Source organism: Lathamus discolor, chromosome 4 (genome assembly GCF_037157495.1).
Source record: "Lathamus discolor isolate bLatDis1 chromosome 4, bLatDis1.hap1, whole genome shotgun sequence".
In the NCBI taxonomy this organism is placed as follows: Eukaryota; Metazoa; Chordata; class Aves; order Psittaciformes; family Psittacidae; genus Lathamus; species Lathamus discolor.
This window is the reverse complement of record NC_088887.1, coordinates 59,034,521-59,056,615: the sequence shown is the minus strand read 5'-3', so window position 1 is coordinate 59,056,615 and position 22,095 is coordinate 59,034,521. Positions and strand designations below refer to the sequence as shown.

The 22,095-nt window shown below is 37.5% G+C and overlaps 1 protein-coding gene across 5 annotated transcripts in view; it reads left to right on the top strand.

The window, feature by feature from the left end:
* Positions 1 to 22,095, top strand: part of GABRG3 (gamma-aminobutyric acid type A receptor subunit gamma3) — a 320,210-nt gene that overhangs the window by 14,572 nt on the left and 283,543 nt on the right. For all 5 annotated transcript variants that reach the window (XM_065677618.1, XM_065677619.1, XM_065677620.1 and 2 more), the window contains one exon: positions 3,803 to 3,870. In XM_065677618.1, the coding sequence (XP_065533690.1) occupies positions 3,803 to 3,870 (68 nt within the window). The remainder of the gene's footprint in view (positions 1 to 3,802; positions 3,871 to 22,095) is intronic.

The following is a 22,095-nucleotide window of genomic DNA, read 5'->3' as shown; positions in this document are numbered from 1 at the left end:
ATTTCTTCATAAGTCTTTAAAATTTCTCCCAATTAATCTGTTGATTTTTTTTTTATTTATTTTTTTACACACATGATCAGCTTGCATATGTCCAAGAGTAATGTCTTAATGGATTTTAATGGGTTTCAGGCTCAGGCACTGTTTATTTCACCAGTGTAAATCTATAAAGCAGGACAACACAAATCCTGTAGTAGGCCTGCATGGGTATTTGTGCTCAGGTCATTATTCTAGTTGTTTCTGTGTTGTGGTGTTGTCCATATATACCTGACCTAGCTTTATACTAAGTGTCCACCTAGCTTCTTAAGTGAACTTTGCAGGCAGTGTTGAGCTCATGACTCCTTTGGCTAGGTGTTTTTCGAACTGTCTAATGTTTTTAGACAAGTTTCACTTGGATGTGTCTTTGCAATGTAATAGTCACAAGGCTGACTGGCATTTAAACATTCTGTCTGTCTCAAAGCCATGTCATTTAGGTCAGATGGGCACTATTACTTAAATATTAATGTGACCTTAATTTTGTTTGCAGATATTTTGATTGGCTTGATAAATTCCTTCCTCAGTTAAAACCAACATGTTTGAAGATGAAATGATTGTGATAAGCAGTTAGCTAACCTTAGCACTGTGTAGCAGCATAACACTGCAGTTACTTGAATGTGCTGACATTGTCTGTTAGGGTAAGTTAGCTACCATGTATTAAAGATTATTTCAAAGTACCCTGAGAAGGTTGGTACATTTGTTGACAACCTTTAATTGCTCTCCTGCATATGATATACACATGGTTCTGTCGGTAATTTTTCCAAGTTTCTGACAGCTCTTTAGAACTGTTTCAGGCTGTTGCTGATTTCAAAATGGTACTGGAGCTGAATATCCATTTGTGATCTTATTGCCAGCTTTTAGCGAGACATTAACACTTAATGTTTTTCAATCATCAAGACTGTGAGGACTTTCTTAGTGCAAGAAAAAAGGTTCTATCTGCAGCTCAGCAACTTGATGCATAGCTTAAATCAGTCCATGAACTAAGTGTTCACAAATGAATGTAGTATAATGAAAAACTGTGCAGGCCTTGAAATAATTGGTAATGTAACCATTTATGTCTTTCCATAAAACTCAGTTTATATTGAAGACTGGTAGAGGGTGAATTTTTTCTAATAAAATATGATAACTTTAAGACTTGGTTATTTCCTTTTCTATAATGCATTTTGGATGAAATAATCTTAAAATCTTTGCCTCATCATGTTAGGTATTTTGAATTGAAACCCTTTAATAAAAAAATCTAAAATTTATACTTAGTGGTTCTCCCAGTTTATATCTGTTTATATCCATGAAAGGTCACGTGCAACAACCGTACTCTTCTGTCTTTTCTTTCAAAACCTGAACACACATTTGCCATGCAATTTTACTACAATTGTATTTTCAGCCTCTGCCTAGGAAAACAAAGTATAATTCAAAGGAACTTTCAGTCTTTTTTTTTGTTTGTTTTGTTGTTGTAGTGATATAATAGCTTGTGTGTATTTATTTATTTGTTTGCTTTTCATTTGAATTTCACTGTGAATGTCTGAGGTTAGTTGATGATTTAATTTGACATAAGAAGTGCCTGCTGCTTATTTTTGTTCTGTTTCAAGGTTAGATGTTTACTGTAAGACCAAATTCTCTTTAGCATTAGCAAGCACTTCTTCATTTTTTGGCCCAGCACATTCAGGAGAAATTATCATCACATAATCTATTTATATACTTAGCTGCAATGATTAAACAAAAATGGATTCCAAGCACTGTGTTCTGGTCCTGAACTTTGTCCCTGATCCTGCTGAAGTTCAGTTGAGTGCCAATTTACATCACTGTTTAGTCCCATTAACGCTCACCAGAACTCCTTAGTGTTGAACTTCCAGCTAGATATGTGCATAAGCCCAAGAAAGATCAGAGCCATTAATTCCACATATGCTGTCTTGGTAAAAGAGCTAGCTGTAGTTCCCCGCTATTACCAATTCCTATGTAATGACATTTATTACTGCATTTTGAGGCAAGTCTTATTACCAGAAGCTGCTAGACTCCTATTTTGCTATTAGCTGGGTACAATTAGAGTTGCATTAATCAGTTGTGCTTGTTCAGCTGAGCTCAGATTTTCTTTTGCTCAAGGGAAGATCCAAGTTTTTAAGCCAGTACTTCAGCCAGTTTGAAACTGTGACCATAAATAATCCTGGAAGTTTTGACCATATGCAGTCAAAGAAGTGTGTGTTACTTTATGAATTCTAAGGAATGGTTATCATCTTCAACCACTATTTATACCCACTTGAATGCGTGTTTTTGCAATATCGGATCTACTCTTCCTAATGATATGTACATACCGAAGTCTTACATGACAAGCCAGCCTGCCTTTCTAACTTTTAAGGTACTTCAGAATTTTTCAGCATCACACTGTTAGTCTGAAATTTGGGGGATGGGGGACTTCAGAATTTTTCAGCATCACACTGTTAGTCTGAAATTTGGGGGATGGGGGCAAAAAAGAATAAATCTTTACATGTGGAGATGCCTGTTTATTTTCAGCTTTGTGCGGGATGGCTTCTTAAGCTTTAGATAAATTAGTTGAGGTAATCTTCCCATAGAACTGTGGTATTTAACTGTTCCTCACTTCTCTGCTTAGTAGCTTCCTCAAGGAAAGCTCTCTGAGCTTTGAGTGGCTTATGTACTTGCATTTCCTCATTCGAGGGGGCTTGGAGATGGGGGGGGAGGGGGAGAAAAAAGCCTTGAGTTCAGCATAGTTCCCAGATTTCAGTGGTCTGAGTTGTTTTCTGGAGGTTTCTGAAGACCCTGCATAAGGGTGATGCCTCTGTAGGAAAGGGAGATATCTAACAGAAGCTGTTGCCTTATGAGGGCAAAGTTTCCATCAGGTCTGACTATGTAGGTTGTAACAGGATTAATACTCACATAGTTCTGGTCAGCTAACTCTGTAGAAAGTAAAACACCAATTAATATCTCAATTCAGAGGTTAATGTATACCCTGTGAGGTCAGGAGGAGGGCAGTATAAGACAAATGTGTCTTTCAGTGTAAAAGTGGCATTAGAGTTAGGCTACACCACCAGTAAGAGCTATCTGAAAAACGTTCAGCAGGTACACCGCCACCAAAAATACTAAAAGTAAAATAAATCCTAGTGGCCTGAGCTACAGAAGGGTGTACAGAGCTTGTCTTGGCCTATTAAATCCTGGAAGTCTGAAAACATGGAAGATCTTGTGAGAAAATTGCATGTACTAAATCAAATAAAATTCAAAAACCTTTGGATGAATGAGTGCAAAGGTAACATGGACTGGAGGAAATGAGTCTAAGTGGAAAGGAGAACAGTTGCTTAGGTCTAGCTAAAGGGATTTCACAGTAATTTTGCTCTAAGTTAAGATTATTTCAGGGCCAATGAGATGAGAAAATCTGGAAAGACTTTTTGGTGTGGAACAAGCATACTAAAGGACCTGCATGTTGAGGTAGTAGAAAAAGTGATACGCTCCATTATTTCTAGTTTCATGTCAGTCATGTTATGTTTTGACTTTGAGCCACTGTGCTTAGTACTGAAAGTTTCTTTAACAAATTGCTGCTGAGATAAATGGGGATCATAATGATAAAATGGTACAGGCTGTAATTTATGACAGTTTTTGATTCGAGGAAAAGAACCTTGTCTTCCGCAAAAAATATATAATCCATATTTCTCAGTAGTTCTACCTGAAAAGTAGAACTTACAGTTAGTGGGGAGGAAAATATTTAAAGTGATTACTTATGTTTTCAGCAAAATAATTTTCTTTTTTTTTTTTTCTTTCTTCACAGTAAAACCAACAGTTATTGATGTTGACATTTATGTCAACAGCATTGGTCCCGTATCATCAATAAATATGGTAAGTGACTTGTTAACAAAAAATTTTATCTGGGCTACTGGTTTTGGCATCAATACTAGCTTTTGAAAAAGGCATAAATACCACCAGGATAACTTGTTTTTATTGTGGATTTAGTTTTGTTTTCAGCTATAGCTCCATTTTTCAGACAAATCTTCAAGAAAGGACCAAACCTACCAGCCAGTATTATGCTCTGTGTTGTCTACCACAAAATGCTGGTAGATCCTAAATAGCAAAATAGCCTTCCTAGGAAAAAAAACCCCAACATATGAAGCATAGCTAGTGTCAAGAAAAATCTGAATTTAATGTTTCAAGAGTCAGTCGAATATACAGAGCTTCATCATGTTGAATTAATGAGAGTCATCACATACTATCAGTGTATTTATTTGAAATTCATCATCACTTCAGTGGTTACTCTTCTTTCACGAAATTATTGACAATCTTTAGCCTTAAAGTACAATTTTGAAGAACTTGTACGTAGCTATGCTGCATGTACAAAGGCAGGAGAAACTGAAGGAGTCTGTGTGATGGTGTGACAGTAGCAAACTTAGCAAAACGTAAGTCATTTGTTGCAGTCTTAACTCCAACACATTTCTCAGTTCTGTGGTAATACATTCAGATTTAGAAAGCAAATAATTTCTTGGATCTTTATGTAGTTATAGAGGTCTGGGTTACTGTAGCTTCTTGTGCACGTTCAAGTTCAGAATAAGTACAGTATTCCTTCTTGTAAGCTAAGCTGAATTTTTCCTTAATACAGTTTGGTAACAGAGGACCTGTTAATATCTTAATTTACTTAAAGCTCTTACACTAACCTCTTCAGAGAAATTACTTTCTCTTTTTCACAATGACATTCAAATGCTGCTGTGTACAATGTCCATATAAGAATCTAATAAATGCACTGCATGTACTTTTTGTGGTTTTGAGTAAAAGCTCCTGAATCTGAAATGCGGTCATTCATCCTGGTTATTTGTTTTTGCCTGTGTATGTGGGAGAATGGAAATTATTGCAGCATGTCAAGTACTGGATTGTCAGAGACTCCCATGCCCCCTGGCAATGAGAAATCTGGCAAATACAGACTGAACAAATTATGTGCTGGGACCAACTTGGCCACATATTTGGAGTGTGAATTGTGTTGGTCATATTTCATATGAAGCACTGAATATCAAGCAATGGCAAACCTTCTTCATTCTTGAACTAATAAATATCTAATTATTTTGCCCTTCCCCAACTGTGTACCAAAATGACTTGTCCAGGGAATAATGTATCAAAAGACCTATTTTCTGGCTTGTATTTCCATATACTCTAGAAGTGGGTACTCTGTTAAAAAACAATGGGGACAATGGTAAGGATGCTTACTTTTTGAAGTCTTTTTGGGTGCTGGAGGTGTATGTGGAATAATAGCTAAGAGAGCATTTGATCAGAACCGATTCAGGTAGGAAGAAGGAAAAAATAATAATAGAAGAAACCAGTGGTTCTTGGAAGATTGTTAGGGCACAGTCAAAACATGACTAATTTACTTATCCTTTAACTTTGAGTTCAGAATATCTTATGGCACCATGATGGAAAGATACCAGGTTAAAAACTGCATACTGTATCTCCTTGGTAGTAGATGATCTTATTAGGATGGTTAATGAGTATATGGTGTAGAGAAATTCCTTGGTTGCAGCTGAAAAAACCTATTTATAATCTGTAAGGGCAAATGATGAAAATAAAAAAAAGATGAAATAAAAGATGCAGGTACCTGAAGTTTTAAGGACTTAAGTCTGTGTAAAACTTTATTTAAACTTTTGAACAGAAATGGCCCATGTTTCAGATACGCTTGTGGAAAGTATATCCCACTGAAACTGGATCTAAACTAGCTAAGCACTTTTTAGCTTCACTTTTGTTCCCAAATCTCGTTATCAATACAGGAGATTAATATTAAGCACTCAAATGTAATAGCAAACTATCTTCCAGAAGCTCATTTTCTGCTCTTTTACTTTGGATCTTATCCAAACTTACATGAGAAAGCAGAAAGGGGCTTGTAGTCTCAAATTTACAATGAAGATAAGGTCTCCTCTCAGACCTACAAGCTATGTTACTGTGTTACTCTTCTCCAGTGGAATAAATGATTGAGGAGCTGCTTTTCTGCCCATTTGTGTTACTTGATTTTGTTCTGTTGATTCCATGATTCTAAGATTCTATTCCTGTTTGTCTACAGTATGCAGTAGCACTGTGGTGCTCTACCAGAAAAAATAAAAAAAACAAATAAAAAACCAAAACCAACAAAAAAAAAAACCCAACAAACAAACAACACTTTTTGGGATTAAAAGTACTGTTAAAAAATATTTTTAAGTAAGTAGTTTTTCATGTGCCCTGTGAACTGCTGAGGCATGGGTACACATGAATTAGCTGGAGATTACCTGTGGCAGAGGAAGAGGAGGGAAGGGACCATCTTCAGCCTGATTCCTGTCATATAACTGAACTGTTGAAGGGAGATGAATGTGTGTGAAGATTGTGCACAGAATTTAGAATAGCATTCTGAGAGAAGAGTATTCTTGTGAGAAGCTACATATGCTACGTTGCTCAGCTGGACAGGAACTTTTAGCTTTTCTCCACTAAATTATTATTAAAAGGTGAGCTATTCTGCCAAGGCAGCTCGGCAAGTTGATTGAGCAAAAAGAAAGATGATTACATTGATTTCCATCTCTTCTATTTCAAGAGTGAGATCATCAACATGTAGAAGGAAGACTTCCCTGCTGTGTACTTCCAAACTTAGCCCTTAGCTCTATCATTTTTTTCTAAATCTGCAGTGCTTCTGAGGCAAAGTCATGTGGAGCTTCTCTAAAGATCAGACTCTGCAGGTATATTTTCTTATCAGTTTTCATCAGTGCTTTTCATCCTGTGGGTGAAACCTAGGAAGTATAATAATTTTCTTTAAGTTATCTATTCAGTGGATGTTCAGTTGAATGCTAACGCCAATTCTGTAGATCAAAGCTTTTCAGATGTCAGTAACTTTGTTGTAATTATGATTAGACTTAAGGATGAGTATTAGTATCTCATTGTTTCTTTAACAGTTAGGGAAAAGACAGGTGCTACCAGACACCTACCTACAGCAAGATAATCTCAGATGAATTGTATGTGAATACTTGTGACTCTGAGGAAAAACAAATCCTCTTAGACTGAGACTGGAAGTGCCACAAGGGGAAGGAATGTTAGGGATCCTTCCAAATAGGCTTGCAGTCAAAGCAAAGGCAATGTTCTCTATGACAAAGATGGCATAATCCACAGGAATATATGGTTGACCCTGCATTCCAGACTGTTTGCACTTTCTCTAAAATGGAACTGTTGTGAATGCTTCATCCCTGGCGGTGTTTAAGGCCAGGCTGGACAGAGCCTTGGGTGACATGGTTTAGTGTGAGGTGTCCCTGCCCCTGGCAGGGGTGTTGGAACCAGATGATCTTAAGGTCCTTTCCAGCCCTAACCATTCTGTGATTCTATGATTCTAAAAACCCTGTCAGTGATTCATTTCTTACGTGCTTTCAAAAATATGTAGAACCTCAAGATTCCCAGAAAAGACAGGAGGGATTGTATGAGGGTAACGTAGATGATCTGCTATTACAGATTCATCTTTATAACATCTTTATGATGACAATAGAAGCTTGTTTTCTGGATAAACAGTCGTGACTCTTTTGTCTGTGAAATGGAAGATTATTTGGGGGGATAGCAAGAAAAAGGAATCGTGAGAATAAAAAAGTAAAATCAGGCTGAATAATTAACTAAGTAATACTGGGAGGTAGTTTCGAGTGGCAATGGCTTTGAAGGAGAAAGTAATTTCAACATTTAGAGCTATGGCTTAATGTTATGAAATGACAGAAATGACTGATACTAGACAAGAGTATTTTGAAATTGAAAACTCTGAGATGTTTGAATGCATGTTCAGAAATTTTAGGGTGGCTTGTTTAACAGATAAAAGCCATCTATTGAATGAATATCTTGATGCCTGCCTTTTATCAAAATCATAATTATATATGAACGTGGACTCATTTAAAAAAGACCCATACACTAGTTGATTTAAAAGTAAATGACATATGGATGTTCTGAGCCCAAGTAAGTCTTTCTGTATGCGTATTTTATCCCTTCGTCTTGGTTTTCATCTCTTCATAAAGTAAGTTACAGAAATCCTCAGTTTGCTATTTCATGTTAGAACATCATTAGAGAACCTGCCTTGTAGGGTGCAGTATTCATCTCTACTGCAAGATTTTATCTTTATTTTAAAAAAACTTTGTCATACCTGTAATCGTAATGAACATGATTCCACTGATGTTAGGGATCTTCTGAGTGAGTTTTAAAAAATTTAAAATTCATCTGCAATCTTGTTTTTACTTTTTCCGCACACTTTATGTTGTAAAACAGGTGTATGAATTCCAGGTCACTCTGTTTTCATATGTAAATGTATTTTTTTTTTTTTTAACACTTCCCATTCAAAATGGTGTCCAGGAAGCTTGTGCTTTTGCATTAAAATCCATGCTCCTTTTTTTTTTTTTCCCAACAACCCACACCTTGTCAACAACTGCAAAGGTTTATAAGTTCCTTCCTAAAATTTGAATCTCAGTGTGGTTTACTGTAGCCAGGTTTTCTACAGTTAAGCTGCAATGACTTGTGTATAAAAGAACAGAAAGAGGAGAGAGACCATGTCAATGTGCAAAGTGGGAATCGGATGTAACTGATGGGGAAAAAAACCTCCCCTCTAAGTAGTTTTGTGAAACAGAAGTGTAAACATGCTGAGATTACACAGACTATTAAATCTCAATAACATCAAAGTCTGTGTACACACGTATAGTCGGAAGTGCGTAGTTCCAGGGATCTGAGGCTGCAGCTCAAATTGCTGGTGAAGGAAGAATTTGATGCTTATATGGTTTTAGCAACTGGACTCTCATTTTAAGCCAGCTGTACATAAAGTATGTTGAAGAGACAGTGTGAGAAACAGGCCTATAAAGTGCACTTACCTTTTCATAAAACTGTTAATTGGTTGTCTGCTGGATATATCTCTTTTTATCTCTGCTCATCTCTTTATTCTCAGGTCATCTGAAAAGGTAATTCCTAGAGTGTTTCTTTAGTGTGTTTCATCACTTCATTTTTTTGTGTCCACTCTCTAGGCTATGTTATATATCTTTATGGAAGCTTTATTTCCCTTTTCTTCAGTTAAAAGTTGTAGAATAAAAGCAATCTTTACTCTTTTTTTTTGGCCTCTACTGTATTGGTAGACTTATTTGAACTTCAGTTTCAAAGTCCCCATATGCTGATTTTGCTTCTCTACTAGATACGATAGGTATTTAGAAGAGTAGTCTTGATGTGGAGGCTTGTCTAAAATATTACTCAGAGCTCATAATTAGGTCTGAATTTCTTGCATATTTTTCATCTATTTACTTGATAGCTAAAACTATTATTAAATCATCTCCAATTATAGAAACATAACCTGGTGAATCTTTCCACAATATGAAAGCTAATTTAAATCCTGATTTCATCTGTTTTTCACCCTATTGTGTAGCCCCAAATATTCTGTACAGGCTCCTCAAAATGAATGCAAGGCACTATGTGAACACATGCCTGACATCCTGTTTCGCACTGTTATCTTGAAGTGGTTTTTTTTCCTAACTCTATCTCACTGACTCACCTAAGCTATCTATAAAGGAATTGTTTAGGGAGGTGGTTTCTGTTATTTTTGAGGGCTGTGTTTTCTAGTTGGTGAGTTCTGATCATCTGTAAAATAATGGAATGCCTTGAGATGTTTATCTGTCTCCTTGCAAATTTTACAAGCTGCTTTTTTTTGCTCTGTGACCTAAGAGAACACTCAAGTCCTGGTTTAGATTTTAGTTTGAGTGGGTGTATTCATTTGCGACGACTAAGGTACTAATCATACACTGTCATTAAGTTTGGATCACTCATGATAAAAGGTTATGAATTTTAGAAAACTTTTAAGTTGCATGTATTTTTGCTGATAAATCAAAATCTACTCACATACAGACTCATTCTTGTTGCTCCGAGGTGTGGCAGTCAATGCCTTGCTATGAAAATGATTCCAGGAAGTAGTAGTAATAAGCTGGAACTTGGGTCTATTTTATGGCATTGTCGTGGTTTAAACCCAACCACAAACCTCGTTCACTCACTCCCCCCCCTTCTTGCCCTCCCCCTGCTCCTGGAGGGATGGAGAGGAGGATCGAAAAGAATGCAACTCCCACGGGTTGAGATAAGAACAGTTTAGTAACTAAGGTATAACACAAATCACTGCTGCTACCACCAATAATGATAATGATAAAGGAAATAACAAGGGAAGAGAATACAACACCTCAGCACCAGCCAACAGATAACTCGCCCCACTCCCCCCAGCTGAGCACCGACTGATACCTCATCCAACCCTGCCGTGAACTAGCCCTTCCGGGTAACTCCCCGTTACATCCTGGGCATGACGTGCTGTGCTATGGAATACCTCTTTGGTCCTTTTGGGTCAGGTGTCCTGTCTCTGCTTCCTCCCAGCTTCCCCTCCTCCCTGTCAGAGCATGAGGCTCAGAAAGTCCTTGGCCAGACCAAACATTTGAGCAGCAACTGAAAACATCGGCGTTATCAGCTCTCTTCCCAGGCCAAAAAATCAAAACACAGCATTGCAGTAGCTACTAAGGAGAAAAATGACTGCTACTGCTGAACCCAGGACAGGCGTCTGGTGCACCACTGAGCTTGTGGGAGGCTAATGTAATCTCAAAAGCAAAACAGAATGGAAAGGAGGAAGCTGGAGGGGAAAAAAATGAGCATGGATTGATATTTTCATGTATCACCTTGGCAGCTTCTACTTTAGGTCTCCTCTAGAGCCCCACTTTGTGTAATTAAAATAGGACCTAACTGATAGACACTTGAAAAAAGGCCTTAGGCTGCCCTTGTCTGAGGTGCAATGGGATGGGCTAGCATAATGTTCTTTTTTTTTTTATAATGAAGCTTATGTACTGTGATACAGAGCAGTAAAATGCTTATTGCTATAATCTACAACATTGGCAGGAACTGCAGTTTGCTACTTGGAGGAATGAGTTTCTGTCAAAAGTCTTTGGTAATGGACTGATCTTCTGACTGCTGATCTATCTGTTGGAGTTTAAGCAGATTGTTAAATATGACTTAGCCTTAGTGTTGTCTTAGAAGCTGTATAACAAATGAGCAATTTACTTTCAGCAATATAGGAGAATGAAATGTCTTCTCAGTAACAGGTATTGAAATAGGATCTGAAGAACAGCTGGACTGAATATTTTTCCATAGCTGAACAGTGCTACAGTACTTAACAGGTACCTCATCTTCAAACAAACGAATTGGCCTTTGTATAAAGTATGGAAAGAAACTACTTTTGAGTCTGATGCTTATTCTCCTGCTTGATTTTTTCCCACTTCAGTCATCTGTTTCTTGGGTCTGCAGGCCCAAGGCTTTAGAATAAGTGTATGCACTGTTACAGCTCCCTTAGAAAGTAACAGTTGCCTTCCTTGTCTGTCTGGTGTTACACAGCTTCATTTTCTTCATTGCCAACGCTCCAGAAAGCTGATTTAGAAAAGCTGTGGCTAAATTTCTGCAAAGGATATTGAATTACTTTAGGGTAAATTGTGGGTCTCTTTGCCTAAATCAGTTTAGTATTTGGGTGGTCAAGCATTTATCAAGTTTGTTTTAGAGCTTAAGTTTTCCATGATTACTCCATGAAAGAGTAATTACTTTTGTGTTGACCTGTTTATTGGATTCCTGTGTGATACTGACATAATTTAAACCATGGTTTTGAGAGTTTGGTCTTCCTCAGTTCTTTCAGTGATGGATTTACCCACCAAGCAAATGGATGTTGCCGATTGGCTCTGTAAATAGAGTAGTCCTAATGACAATTTGTTGTAAAATTTAATGTTATAAAGTTTTGGGAATGCAGACCCAGCTATCACAGCATCCCTAGCGTGACTCCAGTGGCATTATAAATGTGCTTGTAGTTTGGAAGGAACATCTGAATACAGTATGACCCCTTACAATCCCTAATTGGGTCAGAGAAGAGTCTTCCTGTTTTTGTAAGGTTTTTTGGTTGGTAAAGAATGAATACCATTCATCTGTGCCATTTATGCATCAGAACAATGCCCTTCATTTTTTACACCATTTTTACAATGAATAAACCCCAGAAGAACCCATGTACCTTAATTTTTTTTCCACTTGAGAGCTTGTCACTAGTCTAATTGGACATAATTTCCTTTATTGTCCCATTGCTGAAAACCAAGTTTTAGAGAGTTGTATTTCATATCCCTTCAAGCTTTTTTAGTAAACATGGTGTCCCTTGACAGTTAAGTACTCTCAGACATGCATTTTCTGGTACAGACAAGGTATTTCTGCTGAGTGACTGCACAGAACTGAAGAATAAAATAAATGCTTGGTTTCTGCAATTAAAAAAGTCTACAAACTGCAGGGATGTATCTGTATCCCAACACGTCCATGCTTTTGTTAACATCATATGCTTTTCTCCTTTTAAACCACTGTAGTCTTCATTTATTACTTTCTTGTTCTAGAAAAGGGACTTTAATGTGGTCAAAATAGTTATATTCTAGGTTCTTTATATGTTTTCATAGGTTTCTTCCTCAGAGCTCTCTCCATCTCTGTCTTCTTGTGTGTCAGCTTTTTGTTAGACAGGTGGTTTTGCTACATAGTGTTGGACAAGCTATTTTCTAGCCTTAAAACTGCTATTTCTCCAGAAACTCGTGTCTTTTTTCCTACTTCCACAAATGACATTTGCAATCCTTGAATGCTGAAGCAAGTTGGTGACAGGAAAATTGTTTTGGAATAATACTAGGGTTTTGCATACTACAAAAAAGCAGACACTTTTGACCATAGTTCTGGATGTGTTTTAGCTAAACATTTTAGGCATTACAGTGAAAGAGAGTCACTCCATTAAAAACAGCAACAAACAGTTTAATGTTAATATACTGATTTTACTGTTCATTTAATTTTCAATGGTAAAGATAAGGAAACCGTGCAGCTCTCTAGAGCTGTTGTGAGAACCCTAAACCAAACAAACTGCTGCCTCCTTTTCTAACTCTTTTCTGTTCTTACCCAAAGGCTGTGTTGCTCAGAGCTTATCTAAGAAACTGCATTCCTTGGGAGACATAGGAGCAGGGATAGCTGCTTCTTGCTTTCTCTAACTTGCTTTGTCTTATTTTGCAAGGATAACAGAATTTTCAAAAGTGCTTAAGGACCTTAGTCATGGGAGGTGTTAAATACCTAGGGTATAGTAACATGTTGTAATTCTCATACGTATAGCTTGACAAAGTTAGGACCATGTTCACAAAGGTATGAAAGTGTCAAGTTCTTTCTTACAGTGCCTAACTTAATATAAATGTCAATGGTTGTTAAATACTTACATTTGCCCAGGGGGGTTGTGGAGTCTCCTACACTAGAGATATTCAAGGCCCGCCTGGACAAGTTCCTGTGTGATGTACTGTAGGTTACCCTGCTCTTGCAGGGGGGTTGGACTAGATGATCTTTTTAGGTCCCTTCCAGCCCTTGGGATTCTGTGATTCTGTGATCAGTCTGAGCTCCACTGATATTTTCTTTGCATAGATAGCGAATTGATTTAGGTGGGATGAGAAATTTAGAAGAAAACTATATAATTCTTGGCACTTTCTGTGAGTATTCTTCTGTAGGAATTCTGGTCTTAAAAAAAAGCAGAAAGTTTTAATGGAAGGGTTGTTGTACCTGTTGTGATTTGTCATTTAAAAAAGCTGTTTGAAAGAAAGAAATTAGGCCAGCTGTTACAAAGGGGGTATATTTGGAAAAATGGAGAAACCCTTCATCATGAAGGCGCTTTATCACATTTGACATAGGCACAGTGGTGATTACACTGTCATGTAGTCTGCTTCTGTATTAATATTCTTCTCTGAAGTCAAAAGTTCCTGTGAAGACTGTATGGGAGAAACAGAATAAATATGATTCATCACAGTGAACTGTAACAGAGGCGGAAAAACAGAAATGGTTGGATACTATTTTGAGAAGGTTTCATAGGACAGCCATGCTATTTCAGACCTTCTGCACCTTATCCTAGAGAAAGATTATTAACACCTTCAGGAGAAGCAACCTGGAAATGAAATTTCATAACTGTGTTGACTATAAAAAAGCACAAACTCAATAGTGGCATTGGTTTATGTCTCTGTACAACTTGTGTTCCTGGTAACCTTTATAAGTGGCAAGTACTTGTGACCTTTCCTGTCTGTTGCACCTTCTCCTGATTCAATTGTACATACTAACCTTTATTGTTATTGTCTGTTGATTAATGTAACTTATTTTCACCTAGGATATATTCATCTCAATAGGCTTGAAGTTCTCAGTGTCTGTTTTGGATCAAAAAAAAAGGGAGTGTGTGCCCAAGGTTTGGTGATTTTAATTTATTTGTTTTTCTTCATACCTATATTAGACATCTTTTTGCCTAAAAATGTCACTTACTTGATTTTACTGCTTTCAGTAATTGAAGAATTGGGATGCAAATAGAGATGAAAAATTTCCTCCTGTATTTCCCAATAAGAATACCTCTGCTTTCAGACCTTGTCTCTCAAAATCATTCTTGGTAGCAGTAGCTGGTGGACTCAAAGGGTACTGAGCTTTGGCTGATAGTCTGGTAAAGCATGTCGGCTAACTGAGACAAAGAAATAACTGCTATATACTTACACACAGTCAATATATCAGACTCATATCCCTGTGCTTTCAAATGGCTGTTCAGGTAAGTATTTCCCTAAGGTATGTTTACTGCAGTGTGCGAAGTATGGCTTTTTTTTTTTTTTGTTACCTAGAAGGCCTGTAGATTAAGGTTGAATTATATGGCAATCAAAACTGTGAACTGTAGAAAGGTGTGACTTTATTATTTCAATTTGTAGAGATTATTATATTGTAATAAAACATCTTTTTGTCTAATAATGTCAGTTACTTGATTTTACTGCTTTTAGTAATTGAAGAATTGAGATGCAAATAGAAATGAAAAAAATCCTCCTCTATTACTTATCTGCCTCAGTCTTGGTCTTCATTTCTTTGGGTGAAATTGTCACTTGATCACATGCTCACTAAACATCTGGCCATCTTTAAGGCAAAGCAGTTTCAATTTTCCTAAATTGTACTTCATGCATTATGCAAACGTTACTTCATTAGACACTGAGATGAGCTATCAAGCTATATTGTTTGGTGAGAATAATGTAGGCTTGCCTCTCCTCTTGGTGCTGGTTTGAAATCAGACTAACAATTTTGGGTAAGTTCAGTTCATGCAATCATTTTTGTTTGTGATTCAATTAGGGCATACATAGGGATCTAGGTAAATGCAGTCAACGACTTTGTTCCTGACTTACGCTGATACCTATGTACAATGTGTGAAATAGCATAAACAATGAAAGAGCTAAATTAGTCTCTCAGGAAGTGAATGGAATTATGCCAGGCATAAATCTGAGTCATGCCAAGAGGCTAATTATAAGATTCCAAATAACCCAAAGTTCATTTTGGTAGTCGAACATGTTGGATCCTCACTGCCTTTTCTCTTTTCTTACAATTTGCAGTATTGTGGAGAGTACAAAGTGAAACACCAGTAAGTTGGGAAATTTCTTCTGTGCTATATGTGGCTGAATAAAAAGATGTACAGCAGTGAAAGATCTGCCTGGTGCCTAATGTTGTGGTCTGAATTCCACAGGGGGCCCAGGTTCTCACCTGAAATAAATGGCTGACTGCATTAACATAAATGGAAATGTGCTACCTGTGCTAGTACATAGGCTTCTGCTTTCATATTTCTTTTTTCCTAAGTACTTCTTATTGTTTCCATATTAAAAGATTAGGTATTAGGAGAGTATTTTTGCATACTATAATCGTACATATCGTTCTTTTGTAGAATGTATCAAAAAAGAAAAGACTTCAAGATTTTCTGATTGCACTCACCTGAAAGCTGCTAAGTTTATCTTCATTGTTTTCCTTGCAATGTGTTCTCTCACTCTCTGGTGTCTGAAACTGTTTTTATGTAAATATGTCTGAGCATTTCTTTGCCATCTGGATGGTACTGCAGGAAAGGTATAAAGAAAGGAAAATGAACACAAATGTAGGAAGCCTCGGAGAATGCCTTAAAAGATAAAATTGGACCTACACTTTGGGAGCTGCCTAACTGGACTAGCACACAAAGCTTTTGATAGACTGTGGCACAGCTAGATTAGCTAACTGCAAAGAGGCAGATTAAAAGAAGTATTTAGGGGTTTCTTTTGGATTTTGAAAACGTCTGGCTAAACTGGCATTGTGTGAATGTTCTAGGTAATGGGAGCCCAGATTTATGCATGAAACTTTTGCTGACATAGCAATGCTTAGGACTGTGACTTATTTCAAAATACCCCACCAGAAACGCCATCAACTAGAGTATGGAGTAAAAGCCTTTTGCTCATAAAGGCCATTGTGCTTGCAGAATCATCAACTGGCTACAGTTGTTGATTACAGTAGTACCTGTGCTGGCAGTTATTTGCTGGCATTGTGCAAGTAGACCTGTATCAACAGATTGAGAGGCTAAGCTTATTCAGTAGGAAAAATCTAAACATAAATTTACTTTTCACACAGAAAAAATCTTCATACTTTTCCTAGCTCTCATGCACCTAGAAACACTCCTTTTTTTTCTTTTTTTTTCTTTTTTTGTTGCTAATATACCTATCTTAGCTTTTACATATATATAGACTGCGATAACAGGTTATCATCTCTCAGATTTTAAACTCTCCCTAGGTCTAGAGTTACAAGAGTCTTTATGAAACTCTTTGAATAAACCAACAAACAAACCAGAAATCAAAACCTTAAATACAAATGAGGGACATGCCAAAAATCTGTCAGCTCCTAAATAAGTGACCATACAGAGTATCAAATGGAAACCGAAGTCAGGAACTGGGTTTGGAAGTGCTCTTTCATTATTTTTGTGTCTAATTGAACTTTACAAAGCTCAGCTTCCATTTTTGTTCAGAATCTGAATATCCCTTCCATGGGTTAAATCTCCATTTGTGTTAACTGAGTATTTTCCAGGATGAGAATGCAGGACAGGTCAGTTTTACTTTGAAAACTGCATGTAATTTTAGCTTTACCTAGTAATTTCTTCCTGTGGAACTATCCTGGATTATAATGAAAATAGTGAAATAAGGGTATAAGTATTTGCAGTTGGTGTTATAATCTAATTGAGCATCTATGTAGTATTTTTCGTCGTAAATAGTGGTTTTCAGCTGACTATTGTAATGATCTGGGTAAAACTTCCAACAGTAGATATCCATCACAAAACTTCTATTTGCCAAAAGCAGTTCAGACAGTGGTTTGTCTGTTTCTGAAACAAAACTAGGAAGAAGCATTTTTGTCACACTCAAAAGTGAGTGATCCTCCTCCTCTCCCCAAACTTTATTACATCATGCTAGTGAGAAAGGAAATTAAATTTTAAGGTTTTGGGCGGGATGAAGAGAGAGGATGGTGCAGTTCCTCTGTGTCAGAGATGCCTTCTGTTGTCACTGTGAAAGTCTGTCTGCAAGTCTGTTTGCACATGCTCTCCAGAGAAAAATGATTTTAGCAACTTAAATCTCTCATTCCACCTGTGTTACGTATGTTCCTGTGTGAGTGTGGGCCAGATTTCCTGGAAAGCTTACATTTGAGCTACTGCAGCTGGTGTGTAGGAACAGTATTCTGTGCTCTTAGTGATCTTGCTGCACTGCAGCAGCATAGAGGAGGGAGTTGCCTGATTGCCATGGACAGCAGGTTGGGGTGCTGTCAGAGGGTGGACTGCCTGAAATAAATGTGAGAAGAACTGACTGAGACATGGATGTCTGGAAGAGCATAGAAGACTGAGGACTGGCTGTGTGTAATGAATAGGAATGGGCTGAGGAGTTGGGGTATGAGGAAATTGGGATTGGAGGTAAAAAGAAAGAGCAGGGTGGAAAAAAAAGGGGCACACCGGGGAGGGTGGGTAGGAAAATCTATTAGTAGAGCCCTCATGCTCTTCTAGAATTGAAGAGGGAATTCAAGACCATGCTCATACTCTTTTTCATAGCTGTGTGTAAGTTTGGATGTAAGTATTTTGACTGTTACATTCGTATTGTTTATGGGGGCAGCTATCAGCTATGAACCAGTAGTGTCCGTGTATTTTGCTGTATCTGAGCATCCAGCTGAGATACTCTGAAGATGGAGGAAGGGTGTAGGGAGGGCCAGTGTATAGCTGGGAAGATAATCACATGATTGAGGCTTAGGCCTGGATATGCTTGGTCTGAAAGAACTGTATAGCTGTAGCCCCAAATTCATTACCATTCAGGTAGCATTAAACTCTCCTGGTCTTTGAAGGGGATGACAAGCGGTAGGAACTAAGATGGTCTTTTAACCCAAACAGAGCTCACTGTGATGGAACAAATATTTTGAACTCTCTTTACCTATAGAAATGACAATTATGGTGGCATATAGTAGGTTATTTTGTGTATAAAAAGCTACGAAAGTATTCACAAAAGTTATATTTAAAGACTTTCTGGAGCTGAAAAGTCAAAGGTATGGTTGATTTTTAATTTTTTTCCTCACTTGTATTTAAGCATGATTATAGAGTCCTGCATTTCTTGATAATCTGCCATGTTTCTGAAAAATAGTTCCTCCTTTAGCATAAACAAAGCTTCTCTGGTCTGAGATTTTTTGTTCATTAAAGGTGATTTCTTTTTATTGCTATTGCAGTACCAGCAGGTATCTGTATGGAAATGTCAGGAGGGTCTTGAGGTTGAAGCAGCACAATGCTGCTTCAGTAGAACTGGGTCCTGCATCTGCCTCAGAAAATTTGGTGGAATGTGGAATAAAAAGTTTACAGCAAACTTCTCAAAATGACTATTAGTTGGATGTTCCTTACTTTAGTAACCTATTGTTATACTCTGTGGCCTGATATGTTAGCAGTGCAATAGATACTGAGCTGATGAGTGTCGAACATAAATCCGATGTCATTACGTATTATCTAATAGAAAATACTCTGAAAAAAACAAAGTAAACCTTATTTTGAGCACCAAAAAGTTCTGTGACCTTCTGACTTACTCTCAGAGTCAGAGGTTGTGATGAGGCTTTTTGGAAACTCCTCGGCTGAGCAAACATCTAGGAAGATGAGTGTGTCTTAACACAATTGACATATACTTCTTGGTACGTATTAAAAGTAAGTAAATTGAAAGGACCTTCATGACAATCTAAACTTTCCCTATATTTCTCTCTTTAATATATCCTTAAGTGCCTGTTTTCTTACTGCAAATTTGCATCAGCTACAAATTTTGTGGGCTCTCCTAGGAGAACTAGAATACAGGGGCTTCCAGTCGGCATTGCATCCACACACAACTGAAGACCACTCTGTCTTGTCCTCGTTTTACTGTCATCTTCTGTGTGCAGCTGAGAGGTATAAGTTCTTCTGCAATGAGGCGTGATTTAGGTTAAGATCCTCTTGCTGTTTAAAACAAGTGTTCTGATATCTTTAATAGCTCAGTCCTGCATTTCTGGGATGGCTAATGAAAGTGGCTTTGAGACTTAAAAGGCATCCTTCACTGGCACAGTATCAAGCGCAGGTATAGTTCCATGTTTGGTGAGTTAATCTTAGTTTTACCATATAGCTTTTTCTATCTATGTAGAGGAGTGTTCAAAATGGCTAGGGATCTCACTTCCTGGTGGAAATTCAGGATTTTTTTTTACACAGAATCCACATACACATTACCTGCAAAAGTTTCTGAAGACTGGATTTGCTTGCATGTTGTTTGGCTACTTATGTTTCAGGACTGATTTAAAACAAATAAACTGGACAAAACAGTTGCCTGAAATTTACCCCTACACCGCTGTGATCAGCAGGGTATGAGCCTGCAAGAAGCATAGCAAGCAGCCTGCTCTTGAGCAGTAGGGCAGCTGGATTCTGGGAGCTGGTTGGTGAGAATGGGCAGATTGCTTTTGTTGTTGTTTTTCAAATGATTTGTAAACTGTCATTTCTCCTTTAAAACCTGTGAGTTTCTAATAACCTTTAAAAGAGCAGTTTTTGACTCAGGAGCCAGGAGGATTTCTTGAAGTAGAAATGCAGTGAGCAAAGAAATACTTAGAAGCCTTTCAGTTGTAATACAGGAGAATGCAGATCAGGCTTTTTTTTTTTTGTGCTGCCTGGAAAAAGCAGGACTTCAACTCAGGAGTTTATAAGTGAGTGCTATGAAAACGTGGTATCTAGCGGGCTGATAATTAGGCTGGTTTGGTTTGGGTTTTTTTCTTTTACCTACTCTGCAGTCATTTCCATTAATACTTGGAGCCTCTCTTAAGTGATTGTTGCAGATATTCAAAGGAACACAACCTATATTTACTTAAAAAAACATAGCATGAGTAATTCACAGTGATCAGAATACTGGATGAGGAAGTAACCCAGCTCGTATTTTGAAGGGAGGCCCTCAGATGCTCTCCAAATAATACTTCATAATCTATTCCCATATAATTTATGAAATGCTGCTGATGGAGGGAGGGGGGAGCAAATGTTAACAGAAGTATTTCTTTCCCCCTAAATATTCTGATATAGTTAAGCAGGGAGCACTTCTTGAATAAAGAAGGCTTAGGTGGATGTTCAGTGTAATTTGTTTGAAGGCATATAACATATGGTAAATTTTACATCACGTTGGGAGAATGCAGTTGTTGCAAGTAAGGCTTCACAGCTTTTTGGCAAGTTAATTAACTTCCTGCTCACTTGTTGATTTAAAACTAGTGCATTCTGAAATCAGCCTGTAATTTTTAATTCAATTTTTTGAAAATTTTTAAATTAATTGATTTCATTAATATCCATGAGTGGCCAGATTCTGTCAGTCTGCAGATGTAATTTGTTTTCTGTAGTAGGCATCTTGCAAACTTTTATTTTAATTAATGAATTACTGATTATAATACTTGCCAATAATGCTTGCTCACGTATCAAAAAAAGCTTGAGTGTAAGAAACAAACTTTTCTATCAAAGATAGGATTGTTTGTGTTTTCCTTTGGTTAACCAAAACTGACAGAACTATCCAATCCATAGCTTAAAAGCAGGACCTGAAATACAGTATGACATACTGCTTCTTTTCTGCTCATTCTCTCAACAGATTCTCACCAGATTGGTCTTATTTTTGCCTTTGTCTGAATTTTCCTCAACCCATTTTCTTTCCTCTCAAAAAATTGTGCATATTTTTAGAAAGCCTCTGGAGTGTGATGATGTTCTGGGGTTTTTGTTTTCTCTAGAGGACACTTGTGTGGCAAGTTGCAGTCTCTTTGGCTTGTGGTTCCCTTGCCTGGCCTCACTTTGCCCCTCCTAATCTCCCTCTTCATTTTCTTCTGGTTTTATTTCATGGTTAGTTTTTCCATGATTAGTGTTAGTCTTTACATTTCAAGCTCTTATGTGTTAGCAATTGTATATTTCCTTCTCTGTGTAGGAAAAATTCCAAAATGAGACCATTACTCTCTTGCTTCTCAAAAAAATAATGCCATTCAATCAGGTGCCCATATCTTTGTGTGTCATGCTGAGCCTGCCAAACAGGTTAACTGCTAAAAGCAGGAAGAAGGTTCTGGTTGCTCACAGGTATCCCCACTTCAGCTCTTAATATAGAAAGGTTAAATATTTTCTGGAGTTTTCAGGTAGTTTTGTATCTTGGTTGTGTTTAATTTTTTTCTGTTGTGATTCAACTGTGGACGCCAGTGGCTAGAATCCAATTTTTAATGGATCAGGTATATGGCATCATGGTCCTTTCTACCCCTATTATGCTATAATTCTGTTAAGCTAACAGACTTCAAGAGCTCTGCTGAGAGGATTTGTTGATTTGCTTGTGGATGTTGGAAGGAAATGACAGAATCACTTTGTGCCTGCAGTCTTCCATCTCTTGTGTTGTAGTAAGGAATTTAGTGCTGCCAGTTATTGCCTCTATAGGCTGTGGCCATAAGATTTTGTCAGACTTTTTCTTCAGCACGTTAAAACTAGTGGGAACACTGAGGCTATTCTTATGTCAGGTACGCAAGATGTGGTACAATCTTTTAAAATGATTCAGGTAGGGAGGTGTCACTGCTGACTGAGAGAAGTCATCAATGGAAAAAGTATTGGTTGTTGTCCTAGATGTAACACAGGTAATGCTTCATGATGGAGGGAATAAAAGATGTTCTGTAAGGAAGAGAGTGTTGCCATTATTGTGGGATTGCTAGATGCGTCTTCAGGCTAAGGGATGTTTGTGC